Raw genomic sequence first — 25196 nt, 5'->3', positions numbered from 1 at the left:
TCAGACAGACGTGTGTATAAATAAAAAACTTAATATAATGGAGTCATCTTTATGATTAAATATTATTAAAATATAACATTATATAAGCGTTAAATAGATAATTAAATCGCAAACAAAATTAGGCTCTTTGTGCTTCCTGAGTGAGCATCCTGTTCTCGCGGGCACGCGCTTGCTGTCCATTCAAGGGCTTCAATATGTTTCCAGTGAGGCGCGCCCACTCTCCTTCTGCGCATTAAATTCATTCTGTTTTTTCATTCTTATCTTATGCTGTGATACTCTTTCTCCACCTAGGATGCTTGTGTCGTTCATGTACTTTGGAGATTCATACAAATGTGGAAAACGCGGCGTCGTAAAAATGGCACACACAGGGAATCCATGGTAAGGAAATCATAATTTTTCGGCAAGAAAGCCGCATGATTATTAGGCTATGTGCGACCTTGTGTATAGACTGAACGGTGTATTTAGTATTATACATTTATAGAACGTTTGTTTTAATGGAGCATGATGATTATTTATTTATTTATTTGTGTTTGTAGCCTATGTTCTTTCAAAGATGGGGGGCAGGATGCATTTTTGACACAATTTTATAGGCACCGCACATTCACCTGCAGTAATATTACTATTAACAGAGGTTAACGGATAATAAAAGCTTTCAGATAACTTACTATGCAGATTGTTGCAGACATGTATTCATCTTAATCGATAGATTTGTATGACGGGAGCGCGCACAGATGAGATCAGGTACAATAATCATCGTGATTCTGTTTTTATAGAATATCCAAATAATGTGTGCATCAAGTGTTAATAAAGATATCTCATAGATTAAAATGAATCCCTCGAATGGATAAAAAGCCACTAGGCTATTTGCATAGTCATTTTTTATGTTAATTTATTGAGTCACAATTAGGCCTATCTTATCTTACTCAATGCTTCATATTGTCTATTACTAATCAATATTTCCTCATCCCTTGTGTCCTTGCAGCAATCCAAAGGGTCTGTCATGAACTAACTGCACAATGGGAGTATTAGCTCGCTCTTGTGTGACCTAAAGGCAAGATGGGCAACACTCTGAGGCTGTGACCACTTTGCATCCCCATGTGTACCATGAACAGCACAGCCTGGCCTTTGGACCTGGCTGAGTTTGTGAAACCTCGGGGCTTCAACAGCTCCCAGAGCCAGTCTGCTTCTGCGAGCGGCTGGGCCTTGATCCACACCGCTACCCTCGCCTCCTGCTCATTCCTGTTGGTCCTCATATTTTGTCTCGGTTCTTATGGCAACTTGGTGGTCTTCTTGTCCTTCTTCGACCCGGCGTTCCGCAAATTCCGCACCAACTTTGACTTCATGATCCTCAACCTGTCCTTCTGTGACCTGTTCATTTGCTGTGTCACTGCGCCCATGTTTGCACTGGTGCTCTTTCTGGATGCGGGAGATGCTACCGGCGGAGTGTCCAAGGGCTTCTGCTTTGCCTTCCACCTCACCAGCTCGGGCTTCATCATTATGTCCCTCGAAACGGTGGCTGTGATCGCCCTGCATCGACTTCGCATGGTCCTGGGTCAGCAGCCCAACCGTACGGCCTCGTTCCCCTGTACTCTGGCCCTCACAGCACTCCTATGGACCACCAGTTTCACACTGGCGGCGTTGGTCACCTTGCGAGCGTATCCCAAGGGCTCCGGGCCTTGCCTGCCTCACTTTGGTCTTACTGGCAACAAGGCCAAGTTAGTATTGTATGTATACATTGCAGACTTTGCTTTCTGTGTTGGTGTGGTTTCGATTTCCTACCTTATGATCGCTCAGGCTTTGAGGAAGAATGCACAGGTACGGAAGTGTCCCATCATCACGGTGGACGCGACGCGTCCGCCTGCTTCTCATCCCCCGCTCATCGCAGCTGGTTTTGAGGGTATGCAGTGTACAGTGCAGGTGCCCTCTCTGTACCGCAACCAGACATACAACAAGCTCCAGCATGTCCAGACGCATCCCTTCACCAGGAGGACCAACCAGCCCCTCGTGCCCGGGGCCGCCACCGGAGCAACCTGCTGCCAGCTGGTTTCCACCGTCAACTTGGCTACAGCCAAGGATTCGAAGGCTGTGGTGACATGCGTGGTGATCGTCATCTCCGTGCTGTTGTGCTGTCTACCACTAGGTATCTCCTTGGCGCAAGATATGGTGTCACCGGAGAGCAGCTTCGTCCACTACCAGTTCGAGCTCTGTGGTTTTGCCCTCATTTTCCTGAAGTCTGGAATCAACCCGTTCGTGTATTCGCGCAACAGTGCTGGTCTGCGTCGCCGTGTGCTCTGCTGCCTCCAGTGGGTGACCCTGGGCTTCCTGTGCTGCAAGCACAAGACACGCCTGCACGCTATGGGCAAGGGAAGTCTGGAGGTCAACCGCAACAAGTCCTCGCACCACGAGACCAACTCGGCGTACATGCTCTCACCAAAGCCTCAAAGGAAACTGGTTGACCAGGCTTGTGGACCCAGTCACTCCCGGGACAGCATGCCTAGTCCTTGTGCCACCGCTGGACGCAAGCCCCGACCCCCGAGCACATCTACGCCCATCAACACTCGCATAGAGCCCTATTACAGTATCTATAACAGCAGTCCGTCAGCAGCACCGAGTTCCCCCAACAGCCTACAGCCGATCAACTCTCAAACCACTGCCTTTGCCAAAAGCTACGTGGCTATGCACTACCACACCCACCAGGAGGCACTACAGGACTTTGACAGCACGTCGGCTCATCAGATTCCCATCCCATCGGTCTGAGCTGTGGAACGTCATACTGCTTGCTCAGCATCCAAAGGGGGAGCATTTATAGTGTTTGCTTGTGGTTTGCTAGTGGTGTTTTGCTCAAGAGACAATGTGCATCGAGTATCCAATAAAAAGAAAATGGGACTTTTACAACTAGTTGTCGCTTTCCCCAAATTTGTTATTGTTGTTTTCTGGACTAAAGGATGTTCTATTTTTACATTGACATGGCATTTTCATGTAATAGTCTTCGCTCAGATTATGTATTTGTGAAACATCCTACATTTTATATATGAACTTATTAAATGTTTTGCAAGTGTATCTTGACTTTATCCTTTGAAAGCAGATATTTAATGTACGCTGTAGTTTGCTTTGTCAGTCATGTCTTTTCTTTTTTTTGGTATTCAAGTCTAAGCAAAGGATGAACATTATGTAAGAACATTAGTTCTCTGTGAACAAAGCCTATCCACAGAAAGAGACACTAGCGCCACCTAGTGTAGGTAAATGGACCTTCTGGCCAGTTCCTAATATTTAGCAGAGGCATGTTTATTTCTCCATAAGAAATATTTTTTTTCTGTTATAATGAATAATGCCCAAATGATTCTTCTACCCAGGAAAATAATTTGTAACATAAATGGAAAAAGGAAATGTATTTAATTTTACACTGAAATACTGCAAAAATGGTCCTGTACAAAAATGGGTCTAAACATTCTTATTTCAAGATACATTTACTTGAGAAGCAAAATTACAACATAATCGTTTTTGACATAGAAAAAAAATCTGCAACGTGTTTTCCTTTTGAATAAGGTTTATTTTTCTTGCCTCACTGGCAGACGTGTAAAAATCTTGTTTTAAGTATAAATAAATCATTAAGCTTCTCAAGTAAATGAACCTTGAGATAAATACTAAAAGTATGCATTAATATATGTTTATATGGGAGTATGAATCTTTTCTGAAATGACTTGAAATCATATTTTATTCAACTAAACGTGCATGCTGAGTAACAACCAGCATTGCAGTCAATGCAATGAAATAATCTGTCTCGATATAAATTTGTTTAAGAGGAGCCCTTCACCAAACACTATGTAAAATTTACTAGAGGATATCTTAGAAAAACATGAGTGATTACACTTATGTGAGGGTAATCAAAAATACTGTACTTAACTCAATGACCCTTGATTTCCAAAAAAACAGTTTAATTACATTCAATTTCCTTTGCATATAAGACAGTGTATTACCCTTGCAGTTTGCATTAAACAATGACTTCTTCAGTCACTTTTAAAAGCTTTATAATAACCATCTCCAGCTGCACAGTGTTAATGGGAAGTTGGACAAAATAAATAATGTATAGTAACAGCTGACCATCTTGTATTTCAATTGATTAACAGAACAAATTAATGATTTGATTAGATTTTAAAGAACTGCCAGCCATCTAAATGTTTCAAAGCATGAAAAAAAGGCCAAACAAAAATATTCTTCAACAGGTTTGAGATTGGTCAATAAAATATTGAGAATTCAGTCCTAGCTGCATCTCCAGGTTTAAAAGTGTCACCAAATCTCTTTTAGGTTTCACAAGAGAAAGTGCAGTCAGTGAGGGACTTTCTCAAAAGGTTGAGGTCTGAGGTTCAGCATGTCCATGTTAACTTCATGATCTATTGAACCAGACTCGATCAGACCTTTATCTCTCCCTCTGAGCATTTTCTTCTGTATTGTTCATTCTTTAAGCAACTGTTCATTCCTCCATCTCGGTACCAATCATGCAGGCTAGCTAGGGATTGAAAGAAACCCATTTTCATCTGCAGTGTCCAAGATCTTGCATATTACTGGAGACTCAACCTGTGGCAGAATGATAACCAGGATAAGGGTTATTCAAATGAAACACTCTTTTTGTAACATTAGCATTAATATCAAAAAACAATGTGCTCATCACTGGAAACATCTAGGGCAGCATAATTACTAAAGTCAAAATTGCGGTCAAATCTCAATGTCATTCTGTTTGCCACTCACCCCAAGAATATACTGACAGGTCTGAGGTTCCAGCATGTAAACTGTAACAGCATGAGGAGAGTCTGACTCCTTACACCTGGAACGGGTAGGTGTTAGTAGCGGCATTCACAAAACCGGAAAAATCACATGGCATCATGAAGTGTGGGTAACTCACTTAAGCTTGACTACAACCTGTCTCGGTTTCCCTGTTAGGTCGCAAACATCTCCATGGCCATAAAAGTGAGAAACGATCCTGATGAGATATAGGCAAGACAACGTACATGAATTATTAAAATCTGTAACATATTATATATATATATATATACACACACACACACACACGTGAGGTAAATATAATCATACTTGACTTTCTGCACTCCATCGTCTTTTAAATGATAAGATCGTGCCACGTTTTTTTTGGCCCAGTTCATATGATCCACAGTGTTCCAGCTGCCCACCACCACAATGTTCTTTCCTTGCTCTTTATCCTTCAACCAAAAGCACAACATGCAATTTACCATCTCTCATAATCCAAACATTTACACTATACTGGAAACTGTTATCATTTCTAAATAATTCAATGATTTCACCACTCTTACCTCATGATACTGGTGTACATGTTTTCCATAACAAAATTCATACTTCCACCATCCAACCCCCTAGACAGAAACAAAAAAAATGTTGAGCTGGGAACTCAACTAAATGATCAACAGAGACAGAAGAGAAATCTATCCATCCTCACCCCGTGCAGACAGTACGAGCCGCTCAGAAACTCCTTGATCAGCTGTTCATCAGTTAGACGAGAGATGTGAGTGGTGCCAACGGTGACCTGGGCTTGACCGCCCACTGTCAGGGGCTTATGGGTAGAGGTATACGCCTCTTCCTTCACTGGAGGTTTGTCCTCCTTAGCAATGGAGACAGAGAGATAATTATATTTTTAAATAGTTGTACATTAATATAATTTATATAAAGATTTTTGGCCATACAACATTTTTCATATAATTGTTAATGTCCTTTAATACAGACCAACTTGAAGAGTCTTTTTTCGAAACTATTTATAGTAGCAATTATTCATTACGACCCCCATATTCTTTAAGTGAGTCGGTGTAAATGCAGAAGATAAAGGGCAGGTTCAGACTCACCCTGGATCCCCTCAAGTCCCGTTCAATGCTTGAGCTGAACGGTGGTTTGAGCATCTCTTCCTGTTCACGATCCAGCTGGGACAGACTCTGAGGTCTGAGAGGGGAACCACCCAGAGCCTGACAAAAGATGTCGTTCACTGGGGACGACTTGAACCTGAGGAGAAATGTGTCACAAAGGACTAAAAATGTATTCACCACGAACAACACCTTCAGTTGAAACAAATATTGTGGGTTTCAGAACATAATGAACATATAAGCTAGAACACATTACAATGAGTGAAATCTAGATCATCATATAGGTCGCATTTTGAATTAAAGTGATTAAAAGTAGTGTTAAATGGGTTTGTCTTGCATTAAAGCATGTGAAAGAGCCTGTAAGTGCTTTATTTCACTTGCTGCAAGACTTCTTGTCTGTGATTAGCTTCACTTTTTCCTTCGATTCTTGGTGAGAACAGGGTTTATTACATTATCATATTATATATGATAGAAACACATAGATAGAAATCAAGAACTAATATTTATGGACTTATTTTGTTGGAAAAAACTGTGAACTTTGTGTGTGTGTGTGTATATATGTATAATATACATATATACAGTATATATGAAAATAAATTATATTAATATTTTGCTTTTTAAAGTAAATTGTAAGTGAGGGAAATATAATCATACTTGACTTTCAGTGTTCCATCGTCTTTCAAGTGATAAGTTTCACGTTTTCATTTGATTCTTTGTTAGAATAGGCCTTATGACATTATCATATTTAGGGGTGCACCGAAATTTCGGCCGCCGAAAATGTTTGGCCGAAAATGGCATTATCGGTTTAGGGCCGAAATAAAAAAAACAGCCGAAAACGTAAACCGAAAATGAATATCACCCGCCCATCCCATCCGTGCGCAAGCGCTTAGGTTTCACTCACGGTCAAGCTGTTATCACGCGTCTGCCTATCAAAAATACGGATGTCTCCCGCACATTGATAGCGGCTCCCTGATGCCCGCAAATTAGTTCAAATCTCCCGGAAGAGCGAGCGAGCAAGAGCTCGTGCTTCAAACCGTGTAGCGCGCGCACGCCAGACAGGGAGAGAGCGAGAGACCTTGCGTGTGTGTGCTAGTGTGCCACATGAAGCGCATGTAAGACCCCCAGTCCAATTTTTTGTGTGAATAGCAGTTACATTAAAACTTGCATAGCACTGCACAACTGTGTTTCCTAAGGCTACATAGGCTTACATGTTGTTTACAGTTTGAGTTTGGATTAAGTTCTAGTACTGTTTTTGCACTGTTGTTTTGCACAGCAATTTAAAATGTAAGTAAAAAATTGTTTACATGCAGCAGCAGAATAGAGGCCCACCGCCATTCTTTGATTTTGTGTGCAGTTATTCAGATAATTGTGGATCTTTTTGCACAACTGTTAAAAAACTATTTTATTTGATGGAACATAAAACTTGAAGAATAATATTATTTGGTATTATTATTTATATTTATTGTTAAAAATATTTTAGGTTTTGTACTCATATATATATATATATATTAGTATAAGTTTTTAAAAGAAGCCATTTTTGGCTTCAGTTTCGGTTTTCGGGTAAGTGCATCCTAAAGTTTCGGTTTCGGTCCCGAATTTTCATTTCGGTTCATCACTTATCATATTTATGTGATATTTTGTCCATGTGATGACATACATATTCACGAGCATATACTAGACAACAGAAATCAATAACTATTTATGTACTTATTTAGTAGGATAAACTACTAAAAACTGATTTTAAAACCGAAATCTTGATTGAGCTGAATGTGTTTGTGTGTGTACCTGTAATTGGGGTGAGGACAGAGGAGAGGTGTGAGCACCACCACTTCATACTGACAGCTGACGACCTCAGCGATTGTGAGGATCTCATGCTTCGCCTCCGGGTGGCAGACGTACAGCACTGTGGTAGCGCGAGGTTCGTTCTGTCTCACAGAGCATTCAGTCCCATGTCCCATCTCTACAGGAAAGTATGGCGTGAGCTGACCCTCTATATTCTTCATTGGCACCTGGGAACCCACAGAGAGTTTTTAAAAAAAACTCATGTCACACACATTTACTATTTGCATATCTAACAGCGACAAACCTCTGTGTCTGTGTTTGATGCTTCTTTTTCAGATTCTTCAGATTTATCAGTTTCTGACTCTAAGGAGCAGATAAATGAAACAATTGACAGAAAGCAATGTAAAGCAAAAAATACCATCTTAAGCTTAAAAATTGCCCAACCTGCACTCTCTTTTTTATTCATGTTCCCCAGATAGTATTCCTGAACGTTGATCTTCTGAGGGACCAGAGACTAATAAGACCACTGAAATGTTTATATTACTTAGAAATATCTTAAAATACTACAAACAATCTACCATTCAAAAGATTGGGGTCAGTAAGTTTTAAGAAATTATATTTTTATTCAGCAAGGATGAATTAAATTGATCAAAAGGGATCGTAAATCGTTTCACATTGTTACAAAAAAAAAAATTTAGATAATATGATTGATACTAATAAGAAATGTTTATTAATCACCATATTTAGAATGATCTCTGAAGGATCTAAATAATTGACATTAAGATTTATTAAAATAGAGAACAGTTATTTTAAGTTGAAATAACATTTCATAATAATACTGTTTTTACTGTATTTTTGATCAAATAAATGCAGCCTTGGTGAGTATTAGACGTCTTTCACAAACTTTTGAGTGGTAACATATGCTTTCCTAACATAATACAAGGAATGCTATAAGGATCCGCCATTTTCTTTAACAGAACACATCAAAAACAGTGGTTTTACCTGCCCCGTCTCCTTCTCCTCATGGTACTGCCGTACATGCTTACCATGGCACACTTCATATGTCCAGTATGACTCGATCTGCAAGACACACATGTTGATAAGCCTGTCAGAAGGCCAAATTGTGGTCACAATAAAAGTACCTCATATGGCTAGGAAAAGATCAACAAAAGCAAAGAAACATAATATAGTATTTTGCTGATTTATTCAAACAGCTCTCTTTTTGTAAAAACAAGCTCAATTCTCTTTAAGCAAAAATACAATATTTTTCTTATTTTTGGGGGAAAATGTGACCTAGACCTATTATGTGAGAGACAAGCATATTTATAAAGTCAGACTCAGATATACAGAAAGTGAGACATGAAACTCACTCTGTAGGAGCAGCTGCTCTGTTTGAATAACGGCTCCAGTAGCATGGCTGGACTCGGTCCGCTATACTCCTTCACATCACCCTTCAAAAGAGACAGACAAGAAACTGATAAAATTAAGTAAAATAAAACTAAACTAGATGATACATAGAATAGCTCAAGATAATGGTAATTTAAAATCTGCCATGCATAACCACACCTCCTGATTGCTGGACAAAGATGGCAATAAACACTTGTACTTTTCTTTTTCCGCAGTTGTCATGATAACGTAGTTATCTTTTCTGTACAGGCCTCCAGATGTTGACTGTGTAATGAAAAGGGATATTATTGCATATTTAACTTAATCAATAACAAAATACATGCCCACAGTACCAGAAGTCAATGGGTGCCGTCAACTGTCTGGTTAGCAACATTCTTTAAAAATACCTTATTTTGTGTTAAGCAGAAGAGATAAACTCAAACAGGTTTGGAACAACATGAAGGTTAGTAAATGATGACAAAATGTTCATTTTGGGGTGAACTATCCGTTTAACACACTACAAAACAAAACAGGAGACGTCCAGCTGTTATACAGCGACCTTAGCCAACAAGCTGATAATTAAACAAACAGCATAATGCTAGGTTGTATTTTCAGCTGTCCTGCGAAATATCTGAGTTTATTAGATGTTTGTACTCACCAGGGTGAAGTCTGATCCGGGCCATTTGATTTTGAAGGGGATCTCATCAGAAAACACAGGAGATCCTGCACGATTTGCAGACACTCCGAACCAAATCAAGCCCCAAAACCAGCGCCAAAACACCCCCATCGCCCCCGCCGAGCCTCCGAACGCGCTATCCGGACATTAGAAAGAGACAGAAGGGTCAGAAAACGGAACTACTACAGGTAATCAGTGAGATCTAATAGATGACTGACTGCTGATAGTTTGACATGAGTTAAAACACCAGCTTGCCACGTCCATTTCCGGTATCAGACGGAAGTTCTCCTCAACCAATAGCGCGAGGACGGCGCATGAGCCACTGTTTACGCTGAGATATCAACTGAATACTTGTATTTTCGGTGATTAAGAAAACATTTTTTAAACTTAAAAAAGGCAGTAAGAGGGTCCATTTGTGCAACTCAATATTTTATGAATTCGCACAACTGTATTCATAAGCAAATAATCTCGTAATTTTATTTGAGTTAGCCTACTTTTTTTTTACATAGGCTACGTTTATAAATATAGCAGGCCTAATTCATTAAAATATTTCTTAAATGACTTTTCTCCAATAATTGAGTGGCAGAATAAGCTCCCATACAGTTTTTTAATAAAGCAAAGTCATCACATAGCCTACTTCTTTACAAAATGTCTCAGAAACCTGATTTATTGCTGTTTTCCAACAAATCAGGACTCAAAAGATACGCCAACAATTCCATATTTTAATTTGTTTGTATCTTGTATGAAAACATAATATTTTGGATGCTGCATGTCACTTTTAGATTAACTCCGACCCAAATATGTTCAGGCTCCCAAATGTCCGTATTTGCTTGCTCTAAAAATAATGATTATGCAGCATGATAAATATAAGTGTAGCCTACTCGTTTTGAGCTTTTTAACGCATGCATTTCAATCCTATCTTCTCAAGAATCTATTCTGATCTTCTGCTCATCTGTCCCAACAGGCTTCAGATAACCTCAGTAATTGCTTACATCAGATTGGGCATCCTTGGTAACTTCCATCATATTTCTCCTGGGTCTTCATTCAAAACCATTAACCACAAATTGCTCTCAAAGCTGGCATAAATGGCCATTTTCACACCATGCAGGGCCCTTTCTTCACCTACGGGGATTTCACTGCTTGGGCCCGTACGCTTCTCTGTCTACAATACATTTTTCATTTGGTTACAACACGTATTGTGAATTTACTAGTCCCATAAGCAACCAATTTAATCTGAATAGTCTATTATCCAAAATAATGGCAGGCAAAGATTGGTTTAATTTCCCTTCTGTGAAGAGGTTGCTATTTCTGTCGTCTGTGTCTCGCTTAAACAGCCTTGCCACATGGTTTTTGGATCACTGAATAAATTGGAAAATGTATTTTCATGTTATAGCAGGTCTTTTGGTGCTTGAAAGCAAAGTAAAGCCAAGAGTTTTAAATGGAAAGTGAACATCAGTATTCACGCAGCTTTCAATCATAGTATCATGGTACATCTTCTTGATGGTTGAATCTTTGTTTCAGAAGCCTTTTTCTTCATTAATCGTATCATACGATACGATTCAGTTTCTTAATGTCGAGATTGGGGGTGTTTGTTGACAGTTTATAATTTTATAAAATGTGACAAACAGGACGTATTTCTTGAGGTTTCATCTCTGTACTAATATTTAGGCCATCATTGTGCCTAAATACAAATTCTGACAACTGTGTTACGAGGCTTTTTGTTAGGCACAACAACCAAAAAAGCATGTTAATTATTTCTCTAATGTAAAATGTATATCTACTAATATTCTATCAAGTGTTTTTCTCCATAGAAAACATTCCTTTATGTTTCTCTCAACAACAAAAAAACAATGAGTTTCTTTTCAACAGTGTTTTCTTCTGTCTTTGAAAAAGCCCAGCTTAGCCCTTCATATCCAGTAGAGGGCACAATTGTTCTGATGATTGGGATTGTAAAGAAAGAGCTTTATTACCAGGTATGATAAAGGAGCGACAAGACAGATAATAAAAATAGAATTAAGTGAATAAAAAATTAAAACATATAAAAATATAAAAAATACACAATATACAAAATAGACAATGTATGTGTATGGGTCATTGACAAATAAAGCTTCATAAAAGGTGTGTTTAAAAAAACTGATGCAATGCATATTTTTGAGTCATGAACAATGTGTTTGAATAAGTTTCAATTGTTAAATAAAATTGAAAGAGTTTAAATTCATTTTGATACATGTTATGTCAGGCGGTACAGCCAAATAATTGTTTGTATATTTCCTGCAGTTGTACCACCTGTCATGGAGAGTGTACCAACCTATACCCATACATGAAATCGGAACTTTTTACCAGTTTTTAAGAGATCTACAAACCTTTTCAATCCACAAGGTCCTCTGGATGATACATTACCATATTTACTATTATTACCTTGTCAATTCATAATAAAAGAGCCATGTTTGCAGTTGCGCCACCCTGACATTTGAGAATATATAGGCTACAGATTGCTGGACTAAAGTTTTTCTATTATCTCAACAGCTTTAAAACTTTTAGTTTTATATGAAAAAATGTTTATATCTAAAATGATGCCATAGTATTTCGTTTTTATTATTTTATTTTATAAAACAAAATTTTAAATAGTTTCGCTATAGTTTATTTGTTCGGACAGTGCACCACCTGACATTGTGGGGGTTTAAGATAACAAAAAAAAGTTATTTAAATATACTAAATTGAGTTAAAAAAATAGGTTGTATATAATAAAGTGATATATGTCATGAATTTAACAAAGTATTTTTAAAAGAAATATGCACTTGAACACAAAAATATGCACGTCGTCATTGACCCTACAGATATGTTACAAATGGAGGGGAATGTAAATAAGAAGTAGCCTATGGTGTGTTTAATAAATACAAGTATAAACAGTACACCCTTTTGTTGCCAACGTGCTTGGCAATTATGTTCATCTGCCGGTCAAAGTGAACAGTGTAAAGCAGTGTGTAAGAGTTGGCCTTGGACAGAGCAGAGGAAATGACATAATGACCTTCTGAAGTCACTCACTGGCCACGTTCCAGCGCTTGAGTCAGTCTTTCGCACACACGGGCAGGCAGCGTCTCGTCTTAGTGCCTGGGTGTGGTCTTTCTCATATTCAGCTCAATATACCAACCTTGAAAACTAGTATCAGCCCGTCCAATTTAAACATCCTTCAGATTCACATCTCTCACGCGCTCTCTTATCATCACCATATGATGAGACGACTGCTCTACTTCTAAGCGCGCGAGCAAGGGACAAAAGGTAATTTTAACACAACAGCGGGTTTGTCTTCTGTTGAAAGATAAAGTAGAGTTCTTTGTATGCGATCCACATGTGCTCGATGTTCTCAATGTCTGTCTGTTCACTCTGGATGCTCAAGGCAAACAAATTTAAACATTTAACTGAATCGCAGAAATATGATAGATTTATTTGATATTGTAACAAATATACTGTGAATGTACATCAGATGTAACAAACCGAATCGGTTCTTTAAAAAAATAAAGAAACTTTTTTTTTGGTTAACTGATTGCTGGAGCCTACCTGCTGGTGAGTTTAAGCTAGCGGTTCGGGTGTGGAACTGGTTCTCCAAGGCGCACCCTGTAATAACTGGAAACCTCCAGTACAGAACAGATTAGTGGTTTCTTTCTCTCTCTCTCTTCCTCTCTCTCTTTTTTTGGTGTGTGTGTGTGTGGTGGTGGTGGTGGTGGTGGTGGTTGGCGGGGCTGGGTGCCGGGGGGGGGGGGGGGGGGGGGTGCTGGGGGTAACCTTTTAAGCGAACGAATCGTTTTCGTTGAATTCTATGCAGCTCTCCGTTCACTCTCTCACTCTCGCGTTTGAAGCGCGTGATGTTTGCTCAAGTCAGATTGTCTATAAAACTATTAGCTCTCAAGACCGGTTTTAAATGACCTATAGCCTACTTGCTTACATTGGTTGAATCTAGGCTACTGAACGAACACACCCTTTTCAATGATCTAATCGGTGTTTTGAGTCGATATACGGAATTTCGAAATTAATCATTTATTTGATATTATTTTATTAATAATGTGTTGTTGTTATTATTGTAAAAAATGTTAATTCTGCTTTCTGAATTATTATGTTTCAGTCACTCTGTGTTGTTAACGAATCCATTCAAATAAATTATTCAATTAGGCTACTCACTTAAAGTGCTAGTTTACCCAAAAATGAAAATTATCCCATAATTTACTCAACCACAAGCCATAGGTGTATATGACTTTCCTCTTTCAACCAAACACAATCAGAGTTATATATATATATATATATATATATATATATATATATATATACAAAAGTCCTGGCTCTCCCAAGCTTTGGGAGTGAATGGTACCTTGTTTTTTGAAGCCCAAAGAAGTGATCCATCCATCATAAAAGTAAATCATACAGTTCCAGGGGGTTAAAAAGTCCTTCTGAAGCGAAGCGATTCGTTTTAATTATAATCCTTTAAAGCATAATAATATTTTTTTGCCAGGTACTTATTTAATCGGGGCTCCTCCTCAAAGGGTTAAATCAGTGAATGAATTTGAATTAGTCTCATCAATGAACCGAGATTTGAGTCACTGGAATGGATACAAATCCTCACGACTAATGCAAATAAGTTTTTACATTTTATAAATGAAAAAAATAATCTGGTACATTTCTACACGTTTGACCGCAAATATTTGTAATTGTAACACTATTTGATTCAAATCAAAGTTCGCACTTTTTTCTGTCACCAATAGCAGAGCCAAAACACACAGTAGACATACAGCCCCATGAGTGACAATGTGACATTTCTGTTTCAGCCTTTGGCCTGTGTCCTGAGAGACTTTCACATGTAAGAGCTTGCAATAATGATAGGGACATGATTCATCTTGCTCTTTGTGCAATCCTAATATTCTCCTCAGTTTTCATGCAAACATTGCTTTTGAATGAACTATTTGCTCTTGAAAATGGAGCATCCCACACATAGCAAGAAAGAGCACATTCCTCACAAAGACGGGAAGCTACTGTCCTGTGCTAGATTTTTTTTAAGGGATTTTATTAGCTTGCTGACCAAAACAAACAAACCGAAACAAAAGTTTCTGGGGGTTTATTTTTTATCAGAAAAAAGGTTTGCTGGCTCAATGATCTGGTCACAGGTTCTTGAGTCAAAATGGACCACTTTTATGGTACTTTTATGGTACTGTATGGTCTGTTTTTGTTACAAATCGGAACTTTTTTTACTTCACTGAAAACAACAACAGCGTATTGGTTTGGAAGAACATGAAGGAGAATAAATAATGACACTTCTCCTTTTTCGGTGAACTATCCAGGACCATACAAATAGCCTTTGGGAAATATAGATGTTAGTAAAAAAACAAATTGTATAGAATATAATAAACTATTTACAATTTATACAACATTCGAGTTGATGTGGAAAAAGAAACCGACAACAAAAAAAAAACAGGAACTTAATTCCCATTTGTTGCAACCATGCAATTTGAATATTGGCTCAGGTAGATTTCCATATTTCAAATACAGTTTTTACATGTGCAATATATCTTGGGAGGTACCATCCAGTTTTATTTATAAAAAACAATCTTCTGGTTAATATGATAGAGCAGCCAAAGTTATTTATAGTAATCTGTTTCTCTCTCTCTCTCTCTCTCTCTCTCTCTCTGCACAGGGTTTTGTTGGGACAGGTGAAGTCAAGACTACATTATAAGGATGGGAATCATTAAAGTGCTGAAAACTCAGTTGCTGTGCCATCTCATTATCTGTTATGTGTTCCTGGTCAGTGGGTTTATTGTCAACCTGCTGCAGCTTTGTACTCTACCACTTTGGCCCATTAACAAGCAGCTCGCACGCAAGATCAACTGCAGATTGGGTTATTCCATTTCTAGTCGTAAGTCCTGCAAAGCTGTCACCTGTGGGTTCACCTCCAAAGAAAGAGACTGTCCTAACCAAGCATGATGCAACAAGTTTCCAGTATTTATTTTGTCCTCACTGAAAAAAGACATACTGTACTGCATGAAGTGAACAAATCACATAAAATAGTAACAAAAGAAAAAAATAATATCAATACAATGTGTCACAGTCATGGAGATCATGATTATCTTGTCTTTCCTTGTTAAGACAGATTTTGTACTATTTAGCAAATGGATACACACCACCTGAAACCATTATTTCCTGTTTGAAAAAGGTGTTGCAATGAGGGTAACAAAACAGGAAGTGCATATTGTTGTAAACTGCAAATGTCTATTTACATATATACAAGAATGATTAGCTTGTTGGACTACTGCAGATTCATAATTATGTAAATTCACTCTGCATTATGAATATATGCACTATAATTCAGTTGTATATTTTTTCTGTTTGTTCAGAATTGGTGGCATTGTTGGAGTGGTGGTCTGGGACAGAATGCACACTTTACACAGATCCGGAAAGCTATTCACTCTATGGCAAAGAAACCGCCATTGTTGTCCTCAATCATAACTTTGAAATCGATTTTATGACTGGCTGGACCATCTGTGACAGATTTGGTATTTTAGGGGTAAGAAAAAAACATAACTTTCCCACACATTATCCCTTTAAACACATACCTCTGGTTTGTATTGACCCGATACAAAATTCACTACCCTCTTTCGTTTAAGTTATACATCAACTGTCTTAGTATTCCTCAATTGATTAATTATAAACAAAATAACAAGAAAAAATAATACAATTATAAAACAATGCCTGTTTTCCCCTAAATTTTTTGTAAAAATTGTATTGGGTTGCTAACAACTCGAGGTGTGTAATTTTTATTTTTATTTTTTTGCAGAAGGATAGTTGAAACTTTGACTAAATAAATGCAATTCACCTGAACTCCACAAGGTGGCAATGTCTGATACACAATGGTGAAGTGACCTTTCACTTATAGTTACTACAGGCTGAAAACAAAAGAATAGGAAGTATCATCAGCAAATCAGTGATTTGCTGCAGAGAAAATATTAGTCACTGTCACTTGATGGTGGATCTGGTGAAGAAGCTGTCAGCAATCAAAATATTGACTTTGAAGATGTTAAAAATGGTAGTTTTGAGAATGTTTTTGATCGCGAATATGAGCCAGATGCTAAATGTACTGGGAAATGAGCTCTGACAAGCATATGGGCGCACGCCCTTTAAAAAAAAAAAAAAGGCCTAGTCAAAAAATGTTTGCATTTCAGAACCGAACGAGAAACGCAGCGCCGCGCACACCAGACGCGCACTTTGTCAGTTTATGGCCAGCAATATTGTAATGTTATGTTTAAGGACATTATGGAATTAAGATAATGTCTGTACTATGTTATGATTGTACTGTACAATTAAATACAACCGTTGCAAAGTCTGCTCTCTGCTGAACACTTTACCTCAGAGCGTCCGTTAACGAATGAATTGAGAATATCACCTGAAAATCCGATCACATCAGCAATTTTCATTCAAGCAGCTGATTTCTGTAAATGAATGTAAAACTAAATGTATATTGCAGCACAGGTTAAGTCAGTATACATTAACGACGATTTGAGACAAATAATTGTAAATTTAATATAAAACTATGTAAATCGCGCTCCGTGGCACGGCAGGATTTTGAACAAGGTCCTATAGCCGTAGCTGGGCGCCGCCGGTGTGTGTAAGTTACACTCATAGAGAATAATGTGTTTGAATTGTAAAAGACATGGCACTGCGCGACGCGCTGCGCTTCTCGTCCGGCGTGCGACCCCTTTTAGGAAACCGACAGCCGCCGACACGAACGCACACACCTATTTACTTGATAATAAAGCCGTAAAATAGGCTATCTTTCAACTCAGGACCATAGCTCAGGACAGCACCACTTCTCACAAATACAGACAGGATTGGAGATCAACAGTTTAATTGACACGTAACCGCGATCAGAGGCGTTTTCATCCGGGAAATGCTGTGATTGGTGGATAGGATATGGAGCAGGCGACTGACAGCGACATAACCAATCACAGTGTGACAGACGCTTCACATAGCACCAACTGCAATGATTAATTTTAAATGAATGTAGCCTACTGGCAGTCTGACACACGTGGGTGCTCGGTATTTTCCGTGGGTGCTCGAGCCCCGGAGCACCCACGGTATCGGCGCCTATGCTGACAAGGACAGTAATGATGGTATAAAACATTTGCTCAAACTGAACCCTTTCAAGCTCCAAAAGGTAACAAAATATGCTTTATTTTATTCTTCTGTAATTGTTACTCTTATATCAACAGAGTTCTATTTTATCGCGATAGGTAGAGATCCATCCATGTTAGATGTAGATCCGGGTAGCTAAAGACCCAAATGTGTAATAATGATTGGCAAAACATTCATGCACTCAAGGGTTAACAGATGTGTGATTCTAAATGAAAATGATGTTTTTAAACATGAGTATTACTAATTTTTAAGACCCAATATCGCTTATTATAAGGCATGTATGTTGTACTGCCACACAATTGTTTTTATCATATTCTGTTTTCAGAGTTCGAAGGTGTTGGCAAAAAAGGAACTCTCCTTTGTTCCTGTGATTGGCTGGATGTGGTACTTCCTGGAGATTGTCTTCTGCAAAAGGAATTGGGAAGTGGATCGCACCAAAGTAGTGCAGAGCCTGCGCAACCTTCGTGATTACCCAGAAAACTTTTGGGTATATTTGTAAAATTGTCATTGCACATTGTACTCTGGTGTCAATGACACTTTATTACATTTCAGATTTCACAGTTTCTTAACGCACAATTAGTTGAAGGAATAGTTCACCTGTTCACCCGAAAATGATTTACTCACCCGCTCATGTTTCAAACCTCACATGCTGTTATTTTTGTGGAAAAGAAAAGAAATTGGCCATGAAGTCATTATTCACTCAAAGAACAGTCATTTTTTGGGTGAAATTACCCAACTCTTAACAAATACACCAAGACAGGCTTGGTTAGATCAAAACAACTCTAGTGCGATTGCTTTGTTAGTGTGGTTTATCCTGTATTTTTACTAAGCTTTTCTGTCCCTTGTTGTATCTCCTATGTGGCTGATGTTCATTTTTTGATTCGCCTATAGTTCCTGTTGCACTGTGAGGGCACACGATTCACAGAAAAGAAGCACAAAATTAGTATGGAGGTGGCAGAGAAGAAAGGTCTCCCCAAACTCAAGTATCACCTTCTTCCTCGAACCAAGGGCTTTTGTATCACGGTCCAGAACCTCAGGGGAATGGGTGAGAGCTTCTTGCCCATTAAGTAATGACAAACCCGTAGGTAGCAGCAGTGCTTTTATTGATCTTAAGGCACATCACTTTCTTGATGCTATTTAAAATGACTGTAAATACATGAAATGAAAGAGGTCTATTGACAGACATAGCCTCTAAGGATTTGGCTCTCTGACTTGGTTTGTGTCTCCTCTGTAGTTACTGCTGTGTACGATTCTACACTTAATTTCAGAAACAACGAAACTCCAACTTTACTAGGGGTACTCAATGGGAAAAAATACCATGCTGATTTATATGTGAGGTAAGAATGAAAGAAAGAAAAATGTCAAAATAATTTAACACTGCCCTTCTGCAATATTTAACAAGTTGTCCATTAAATGCTCTGTGATTATGTCTCCTGCTATAACAAAGTTCAACATGCAATCTCCATAATCATTTATAAATGTTTGTTTCACTTATGAATGTGAGTTAAGACCTTAGGTCCTTTGCGAGTTCAAGATAAACCTTCATGGATTTCCTTGTGTCTGTTAGGCGAATTCCTCTGGATTCGGTCCCAGAGGAGGAGTCGGAATGTGCGGCCTGGCTCCACAAACTCTATCAGGAAAAAGTAAGTGCACTACTTGCCTTAGTTGGAGGTGATTTTGTGCTCGTCGGTGTTATTTATATAGCATTATTATTATTATTCACATTTAAATTTTTTGTCAGTATTTATGTTATTTCAATAATTGTTATATGCTTTTGTCAACTTATCTTTAACTTTATTTTTCTCTTTGGCTTTATTTTAGTTTGAGTAATTATAGTACTTATAGAACCATTTTATTTCAGTATGTTGCCAATGCCAAGGCAACATTTCTTTTTCTTTTTTATGTAATATTTTATTTCAATTCATTTTTAATATAGTTTTTGTTTGAGTTGTTAAAATTATCTCGTTAATTACTAACTTTCATGTCGTTCCAAACCCATTAGACCTTCGTTCATCTTCGGAACACAAATTAAGATATTTTTGATGAAATCCTTATTGGCCGGCTCCTGCGCCAGCATCACGCGTTGTGGTGCTCACGTGACCAGCATCAGAGACTGACACGGAAGAGAAAAAATTGGTGAATGAAGTTATTTTTGTTTTTGCGCTCAAAAAGTATTCTCGTCGCTTCATAAAATTATGGTTGAACCACTGTAGACACATGGACTATTTTAACGATGGCTTTACTACCTTTCTGGGCCTTGAAAGTGGCAATTACTTTGCTGCGTATGGCTGGTTCAGAAAGCTCTAGGATTTCATAAAAATAAAGAAAAAGTCTGTGTTCCGAAGATGAACTAAGGTATTACAAGTTTTGGAACGACATGAGGGTGAATAATTAATGACAATTTTAATTTTGGGGTGAACTAACCCTTTAATAATAAAAACCATGGTGCTGGTATTAGCATTTTAGTTATTATTAGCTTATTAATAGGACACAGCCAACTAGAAACTAGCACTAGAAAGCAATTTCCCATGAACAGTAACATGGACAGTTAGGGTAATCAGGGTTGAAATTTTTTTTTGGGTGTGTTGTCTCACTCAGGATGAATTCCAAGAGATTTACACACGGACAGGCCGGTTCCCAGGTCCCATTACGAGCCCCCCGCGCCGACCTTGGGCACTGCTGAACTGGCTGTTCTGGGTATGTTTGCTGGTCTACCCTCTCTTCAGGCTCCTGCTGAAACTGCTGCTGTCAGGGTCCATCTCCACCGTCGTCTGTACATTTGTCTTCTGTTTTGCAGGTACTTGGCATAAGCATTTCCTACTGATCAAAAAAGCTGGTGTAACAAATAGCAAAATAAAGAAATAGACCTTTAAAATTGCAGCAGATATTTTTGTGGTCCAGCAACTAAGTAATTGTATACTGCTATTTTCCTCCAATCTGTTTTTTCTTTCAAAAAATAAACATATAAAGAAGGCCGATTAGGTTCTATGGCAGTAAGTATATCAAGCATTTCTATCTGGATTTACCGCATGCTGGTGACTTCATAAGTGCATGGATAAAGGACATTTTTATGCATTCAAAGTGCCCTTAAATATCATAGCATGTGTGTGAGAGCTGTATAAGATTCATCGAAACACCAATTGCACACAAAAACAAATCTTGAACTACATGACTCGGTTATACTATGAGAAATCATGTAAAATTGATATTTTATATCAATATATAGGGTAATTGATATATATTTTGTTCAAATGAAGCTTTCATTTGCTCATTGCTTATTAGTACAGGGTTCCCACACCTGTTGACCAAAGAATTTATGATTACTGAGAAAAAGGTGTTTTAAAATGATTTTGTAGATGATATCCAAGCATAACTTGATTCTGAAGTGTTCTGGCATAAATAAAATAAAGTCCACATTCACAAAATTGCCTTTTCCAGGCTTCAAAATCACAGGCTTAAAATTACGTTTCCAGGTTTTCCATGTCTGTGGGAACCCTGTTAGTAATATGACAATGAACTGTGGTTCTCAACCTTTTAGACTCGATTACACCCATTGCCCGACACAATATTTGAAGTCCCTCCCATACAAACATTTTCAGTATTTCTTCTGTAATTGACATACCTGCTTGTTTTCCAACTTTATTATGACCATATTCAATTAAACAATTCATTTTGTGATTCTAGAAGATTCATGAAAATTGTTTCACTAAAAACAATTAGGAACGCACCGATATGAAAATTTGGGCCGATACTGAGAACCGACATTTCTATATATATACACAACCGATATATTGGGTGCTAAATCCAAATTTTTATATAATTTTTGAGAGCCTGATTACTAAACCATTAAAAGCCATGTCCCAAGCACACAAGTATAATGTTCTCATTATAATTTTCTGTATATGACAGACATGCGGTGCACATGTTGCACTTAACTGTGTTTTCCTTTTTGGAAGTGATTCCAATCATATTTCAAGCAATTCAAAACCATCATGCCAAACAGCGCGCAGCTGAAGGAAATAATCCATTATTTCTCGGCTTTAATATATAGGCAAAATTTTCTTATCGGGCCAATAACATCAAAAATTAACATACATCAGCTAATACCGATATGGTGGCATGATATATCATGCATCCCTATAGTTAGAGGGGGATAAAATCCTTTTTAGAATTAGCATATTCATATATTAGAATAGTTAATATAAATGTGGCCACCTTAAAGGACGCCCCCTGATTGAGAACCACTGATCTTATGAATGATATAGACAGTGCTTGTAGCCCTAGTTTAGTTATGGAGCATGCTAATGAGACTGGCTGTTGTGCTGACAAATACTTGCTTTTATTTTCAGTGTCAGTTGGAATCCGCTGGATGATTGGACAGACAGAGATTGAGAATTGTTCGAACTACGGGAATAAAGAGGTGCAGTTGAATAATAACTGAGACACTGTCTCCCACCAGGAAAACAAGATCATGCTACTGTACTGTGATGAGGGCACTTTCACAACAGGAACTGGCATTAGCAAAGTGAAACCACCTTCGTAAGTGAAATTTGAGGAACTCGTCACATGAAGATTTTGGAAAGACATTTAAATCATTAAAAACACTTGTCATGACAACACTCGGACTGATTGTATGACAATGTTGTATGTTTGGTCTTGGCGAATGTTTGGTCTAGACCTGCTATGCTGCTTCTGCTTTTATTGCTGCTGCTAATACATACAAGACACACTGCTGTGAGCAAGACAGACAAGCTGCTGCTGTACAATATAGAGTACATGAATTACCTGTAGCATATCTATATAGGTGGAGCTGGGGAAGGTGGAGGGTTTCTGAAAGGGCGCTGCACCGCTAAGGCAAATGCTACCCAAGTATTTGAAGGTTGAGCAGCGAGCTCATTGGCTACTGATACGGCAGGAACCAATCAGCTGCACCCTATAGATAACGATGTGAACAGGTGAGTGAAAGGACCTATTTAGCCTGCACCATCTAGTTTCATGCCAGAACTTTGTATTTCACCATTTTTATTTAAATGTTTTTAAAGAGACAAGTAGGCCATTTAAAAAAAAAACTGTCCGTTTATTAATATTCTTTTTTTAAATATTGCAAACACTGTTGGAGGAGCAGAGAACCAGCAGTTGATGCCTATGTAAGAACATGTTTGTCCACCCGTCCGAGTGCAGCAGCAGAAAGGCGGAGTCAGACTGGCCTCTTCCCTCTCATTGGTTGATTATGCTCTTGTACACCCAGATCGTAAAGGCACAGCGTTGTCGAGCACGAGGCTTAGCCGACGCAACAACTACTTTTAGGCTTAAATATGACTTGTTAGCAGTGGGCTCTGCAGCAAGGCAAACAAAAATACCATTTTAAGAAAACAAAAATTTAAAACCTTCTCTACTGTGACTTTCAGCCCCAGGTTTGTATGCTTTCTTCAGTGAACACTGATTGTAATTGTACATACAGTCAGTCATTGCCAAACTCTCCCTCAATCTCCTATTCTCTGATACATATTAATGTACTTGGTCTCCTAACATGTATTCCCTGTGACTCATTCACCAAAAAAATGGCTATTAAACTTCAGCTTTACAATATGCTTTGTACAAAGAAAAACCCTAACCCTATTCTTACAGTATGTACATAACACACTCGTCCGAATGACATTTCCATCCCATTTGCTAATGTTACTGTACATGTAAGACTTGCCCTGCTTTAATGTCGCAAGGGGTTCATATTGAGCAGAGCGCGTCTGTTTTTCCTTCGTCTTTCCTCATGCCGTCTGAAGTAGTGCTAGCATTTTTGTAAACGTTAAGAGAATGCAGGTCCTCCCCATCACTCTTCATCCGTGCAGACCTGCAATTGAAAAGATGCGAGACTGACATGTTAGTGCCATTTCGATCAACCTCACTGTAGCAGCCAATCAGGTGACAGCATGTGATGGATTGTCTAAGTAAATTAGCGATGACCCAAAATGATTTTTACACCCAAACCAAAATTAAATTATTCATTTGGCCAGAAACCAAAAGTACCAAGTAAAGTAAAGTAATATTTAATACTCAAATCTGAGTTGCATATAAACGTTCAAATTGCACACATGGCAGTTAAAAAAAATAATAAAATTCAATGATATAAATATTTATTCTCCAATTCGTTGTTGAAATATGAACATTTAAACGGCTGTCCTAATTTGGTTTCTTGAAAGATTTATAGCCTGTTAAAGATATTAAACAACATTTGAATTTTGTTATAAAATTGGCAGAACTTTTCATATCAAAAGTAACAAAGCTTATTGCGATTATTGGTTGATAGCCACGCTACAAATGTTTTTGAGAAGTTTTATTCAGGGATCAACTGAAAACAGCATAGACGGTACATCAAAATGAAGATCTATTAAATATGAGAAATCGATATTGTCAACCTAGCTTCAGAATCCTCACAGCTTTCAGTCAATGATTTCTACCAAAATTTCGGTGCATCATTAAAGTAAATCACTGGTTTATTGCTCAAAATGAGAATTTTGTTTTGTCAGTGTTTGGTTTCATGCTTTTATGAGAGTGTAACATGTTGGTGGGTGTACTAGAAGAGCCGTTTGCATCTAATTTGAGTAACAGATTGGAAATTTGGCACAAGCAGTGCCTCATTTCCATCACATGTGTGACCCCGTGGATCTGCTTAAGGATGAAAGCTGGGTGAGAGTGGGTTCATACCTTGACAAAGGGGTGGTCCAACAGGGCACTGGCGGTCCATCTCCGCTTTGGTTCACTCTCCAGGCAATGGGCCAGGAAGTCCTTCCCCTCTGTGCTCAGCTTTTCAGGAATGGGTGGTTTGTGGCCCATTCCCACTTTATACATGATCTGGAAGTTATGCTCATATTCGTGCCAGGGTCTCTGAATTGTACAATCAAACAGGAAGGAACATGAGTTACTTAGTGACATGATATTTGTAGATTGTTTTACAATTTATACACTAAAAACTCTGTTGCTAAATGATGGTGTTAAAAGACGAATAAACTTCAATACTGGTGGTGAATATCCGAACTGAATCCTGTTTTGTCGTAATTGGTGTACATTTGATTCAATTATGTTTCAGGAAGACCTTTCCAGCATAACTAGTTTAGTTGTTTCAAGTTCAAGGTCAAAGTTTATTATGAGACTAAAGGTCGACTTTGTGCAGCATACAATTTGTAACCATATCATACAAAACACACAAATAAAATACAAACATTCTGAAATCTTACAACTTTAAAAGCCTTACAGCAGTGGGAATGAAAGAATGTTTATAATGATTGCTTTTAGGTTTAGGC

General features: G+C 38.2%; 4 protein-coding genes and 1 long non-coding RNA gene across 15 annotated transcripts in view; 2 read left to right on the top strand and 3 right to left on the bottom strand.

The window, feature by feature from the left end:
• Window positions 1-129: 129 nt before the first annotated feature.
• gpr75 (G protein-coupled receptor 75) lies at window positions 130-4101 on the top strand. 2 transcript variants are annotated; one of them, XM_077236589.1, is made up of 3 exons: window positions 130-203; window positions 292-378; window positions 983-4101. In XM_077236589.1, the coding sequence occupies exon 3, from the start codon at window positions 1096-1098 to the stop codon at window positions 2755-2757; it is 1662 nt and encodes a 553-aa protein (XP_077092704.1). In that variant the 5' UTR covers window positions 130-203; window positions 292-378; window positions 983-1095; the 3' UTR covers window positions 2758-4101. The 2 variants fall into 2 exon arrangements, with proteins under 2 accessions (XP_077092704.1, XP_077092703.1); XM_077236588.1 differs by having other exon boundaries at window positions 152-378.
• Window positions 3698-10005, bottom strand: erlec1 (endoplasmic reticulum lectin 1). Of its 2 annotated transcripts, none has more exons than XM_077236591.1 (14): window positions 9709-10005; window positions 9231-9335; window positions 9035-9115; window positions 8667-8744; window positions 8109-8163; window positions 7969-8027; window positions 7668-7891; window positions 5868-6021; window positions 5468-5629; window positions 5325-5384; window positions 5089-5213; window positions 4901-4978; window positions 4747-4822; window positions 3698-4575 (listed from the first exon to the last, which is right to left on the bottom strand). In XM_077236591.1, the coding sequence occupies exons 1-14, from the start codon at window positions 9835-9837 to the stop codon at window positions 4504-4506; spliced, it is 1458 nt and encodes a 485-aa protein (XP_077092706.1). In that variant the 5' UTR covers window positions 9838-10005; the 3' UTR covers window positions 3698-4503. The 2 variants fall into 2 exon arrangements, with proteins under 2 accessions (XP_077092706.1, XP_077092707.1); XM_077236592.1 differs by having other exon boundaries at window positions 8109-8160; window positions 9709-9994.
• Window positions 10006-11673: 1668 nt separating this feature from the next.
• Window positions 11674-13424, bottom strand: LOC143744890 (uncharacterized). Its single transcript, XR_013205928.1, has 2 exons — window positions 13285-13424; window positions 11674-13145 (listed from the first exon to the last, which is right to left on the bottom strand). It is a non-coding gene; the product is annotated as an uncharacterized LOC143744890 (long non-coding RNA).
• agpat4 (1-acylglycerol-3-phosphate O-acyltransferase 4 (lysophosphatidic acid acyltransferase, delta)) lies at window positions 12777-24930 on the top strand. Of its 3 annotated transcripts, XM_077236597.1 has the most exons (10): window positions 12777-13026; window positions 14544-14575; window positions 15407-15625; window positions 16104-16273; window positions 18224-18385; window positions 18790-18943; window positions 19133-19235; window positions 19466-19541; window positions 20497-20695; window positions 22248-24930. In XM_077236597.1, exons 3-10 carry the CDS (start codon window positions 15448-15450, stop codon window positions 22337-22339), a joined length of 1134 nt encoding a protein of 377 aa, XP_077092712.1. In that variant the 5' UTR covers window positions 12777-13026; window positions 14544-14575; window positions 15407-15447; the 3' UTR covers window positions 22340-24930. The 3 variants fall into 3 exon arrangements, with proteins under 3 accessions (XP_077092712.1, XP_077092710.1, XP_077092711.1); XM_077236595.1 differs by lacking the exon at window positions 14544-14575 and having other exon boundaries at window positions 12777-13005; XM_077236596.1 differs by lacking the exon at window positions 14544-14575 and having other exon boundaries at window positions 12865-13005; window positions 15423-15625.
• The window catches only part of map3k4 (mitogen-activated protein kinase kinase kinase 4), a 38412-nt gene continuing 36170 nt past the window's right edge, over window positions 22955-25196 (bottom strand). For 6 of the 7 annotated variants that reach the window (XM_077236580.1, XM_077236577.1, XM_077236576.1 and 3 more), the window contains 2 exons: window positions 24601-24780; window positions 22955-23746 (listed from right to left, as the gene is read on the bottom strand). In XM_077236580.1, coding sequence (XP_077092695.1) covers window positions 23726-23746; window positions 24601-24780 — 201 coding nt within the window. In that variant the 3' untranslated portion in view covers window positions 22955-23725. Of the gene's footprint in view, window positions 23747-24594; window positions 24781-25196 lie in introns of those variants that run through there. The other variant, XM_077236578.1, reaches the window with a different exon arrangement.

The sequence above is a fragment of the Siphateles boraxobius genome, unplaced genomic scaffold, assembly GCF_051911475.1.
Source record: "Siphateles boraxobius isolate OS27281-9 unplaced genomic scaffold, OSU_SipBor_1 20, whole genome shotgun sequence".
NCBI classification, from domain to species: Eukaryota; Metazoa; Chordata; class Actinopteri; order Cypriniformes; family Leuciscidae; genus Siphateles; species Siphateles boraxobius.
This window is presented reverse-complemented; position numbering and strand designations above follow the sequence as displayed.

What these genes read in the sequence shown, in the direction of transcription:
- gpr75 (XM_077236589.1), top strand. Translation starts at nt 1,096, where the DNA reads ATGTGTACCATGAACAGCACAGCCTGGCCTTTGGACCTGGCTGAGTTT.
- agpat4 (XM_077236595.1), top strand. Translation starts at nt 15,448, where the DNA reads ATGGGAATCATTAAAGTGCTGAAAACTCAGTTGCTGTGCCATCTCATT. An exon ending in CATGCTGATTTATATGTGAG is followed by an intron (nt 19,236 to 19,465) that starts GTAAGAATGAAA and finishes TGTGTCTGTTAG; the next exon opens with GCGAATTCCTCTGGATTCGG. An exon ending in ACAAACTCTATCAGGAAAAA is followed by an intron (nt 19,542 to 20,496) that starts GTAAGTGCACTA and finishes TGTCTCACTCAG; the next exon opens with GATGAATTCCAAGAGATTTA.
- erlec1 (XM_077236591.1), bottom strand. Translation starts at nt 9,837, where the DNA reads ATGGGGGTGTTTTGGCGCTGGTTTTGGGGCTTGATTTGGTTCGGAGTG. An exon ending in CTTTGTCCAGCAATCAGGAG is followed by an intron (nt 9,116 to 9,230) that starts GTGTGGTTATGC and finishes TCTCTTTTGAAG; the next exon opens with GGTGATGTGAAGGAGTATAG. An exon ending in CCTGTCAGTATATTCTTGGG is followed by an intron (nt 4,576 to 4,746) that starts GTGAGTGGCAAA and finishes ATTCTGCCACAG; the next exon opens with GTTGAGTCTCCAGTAATATG.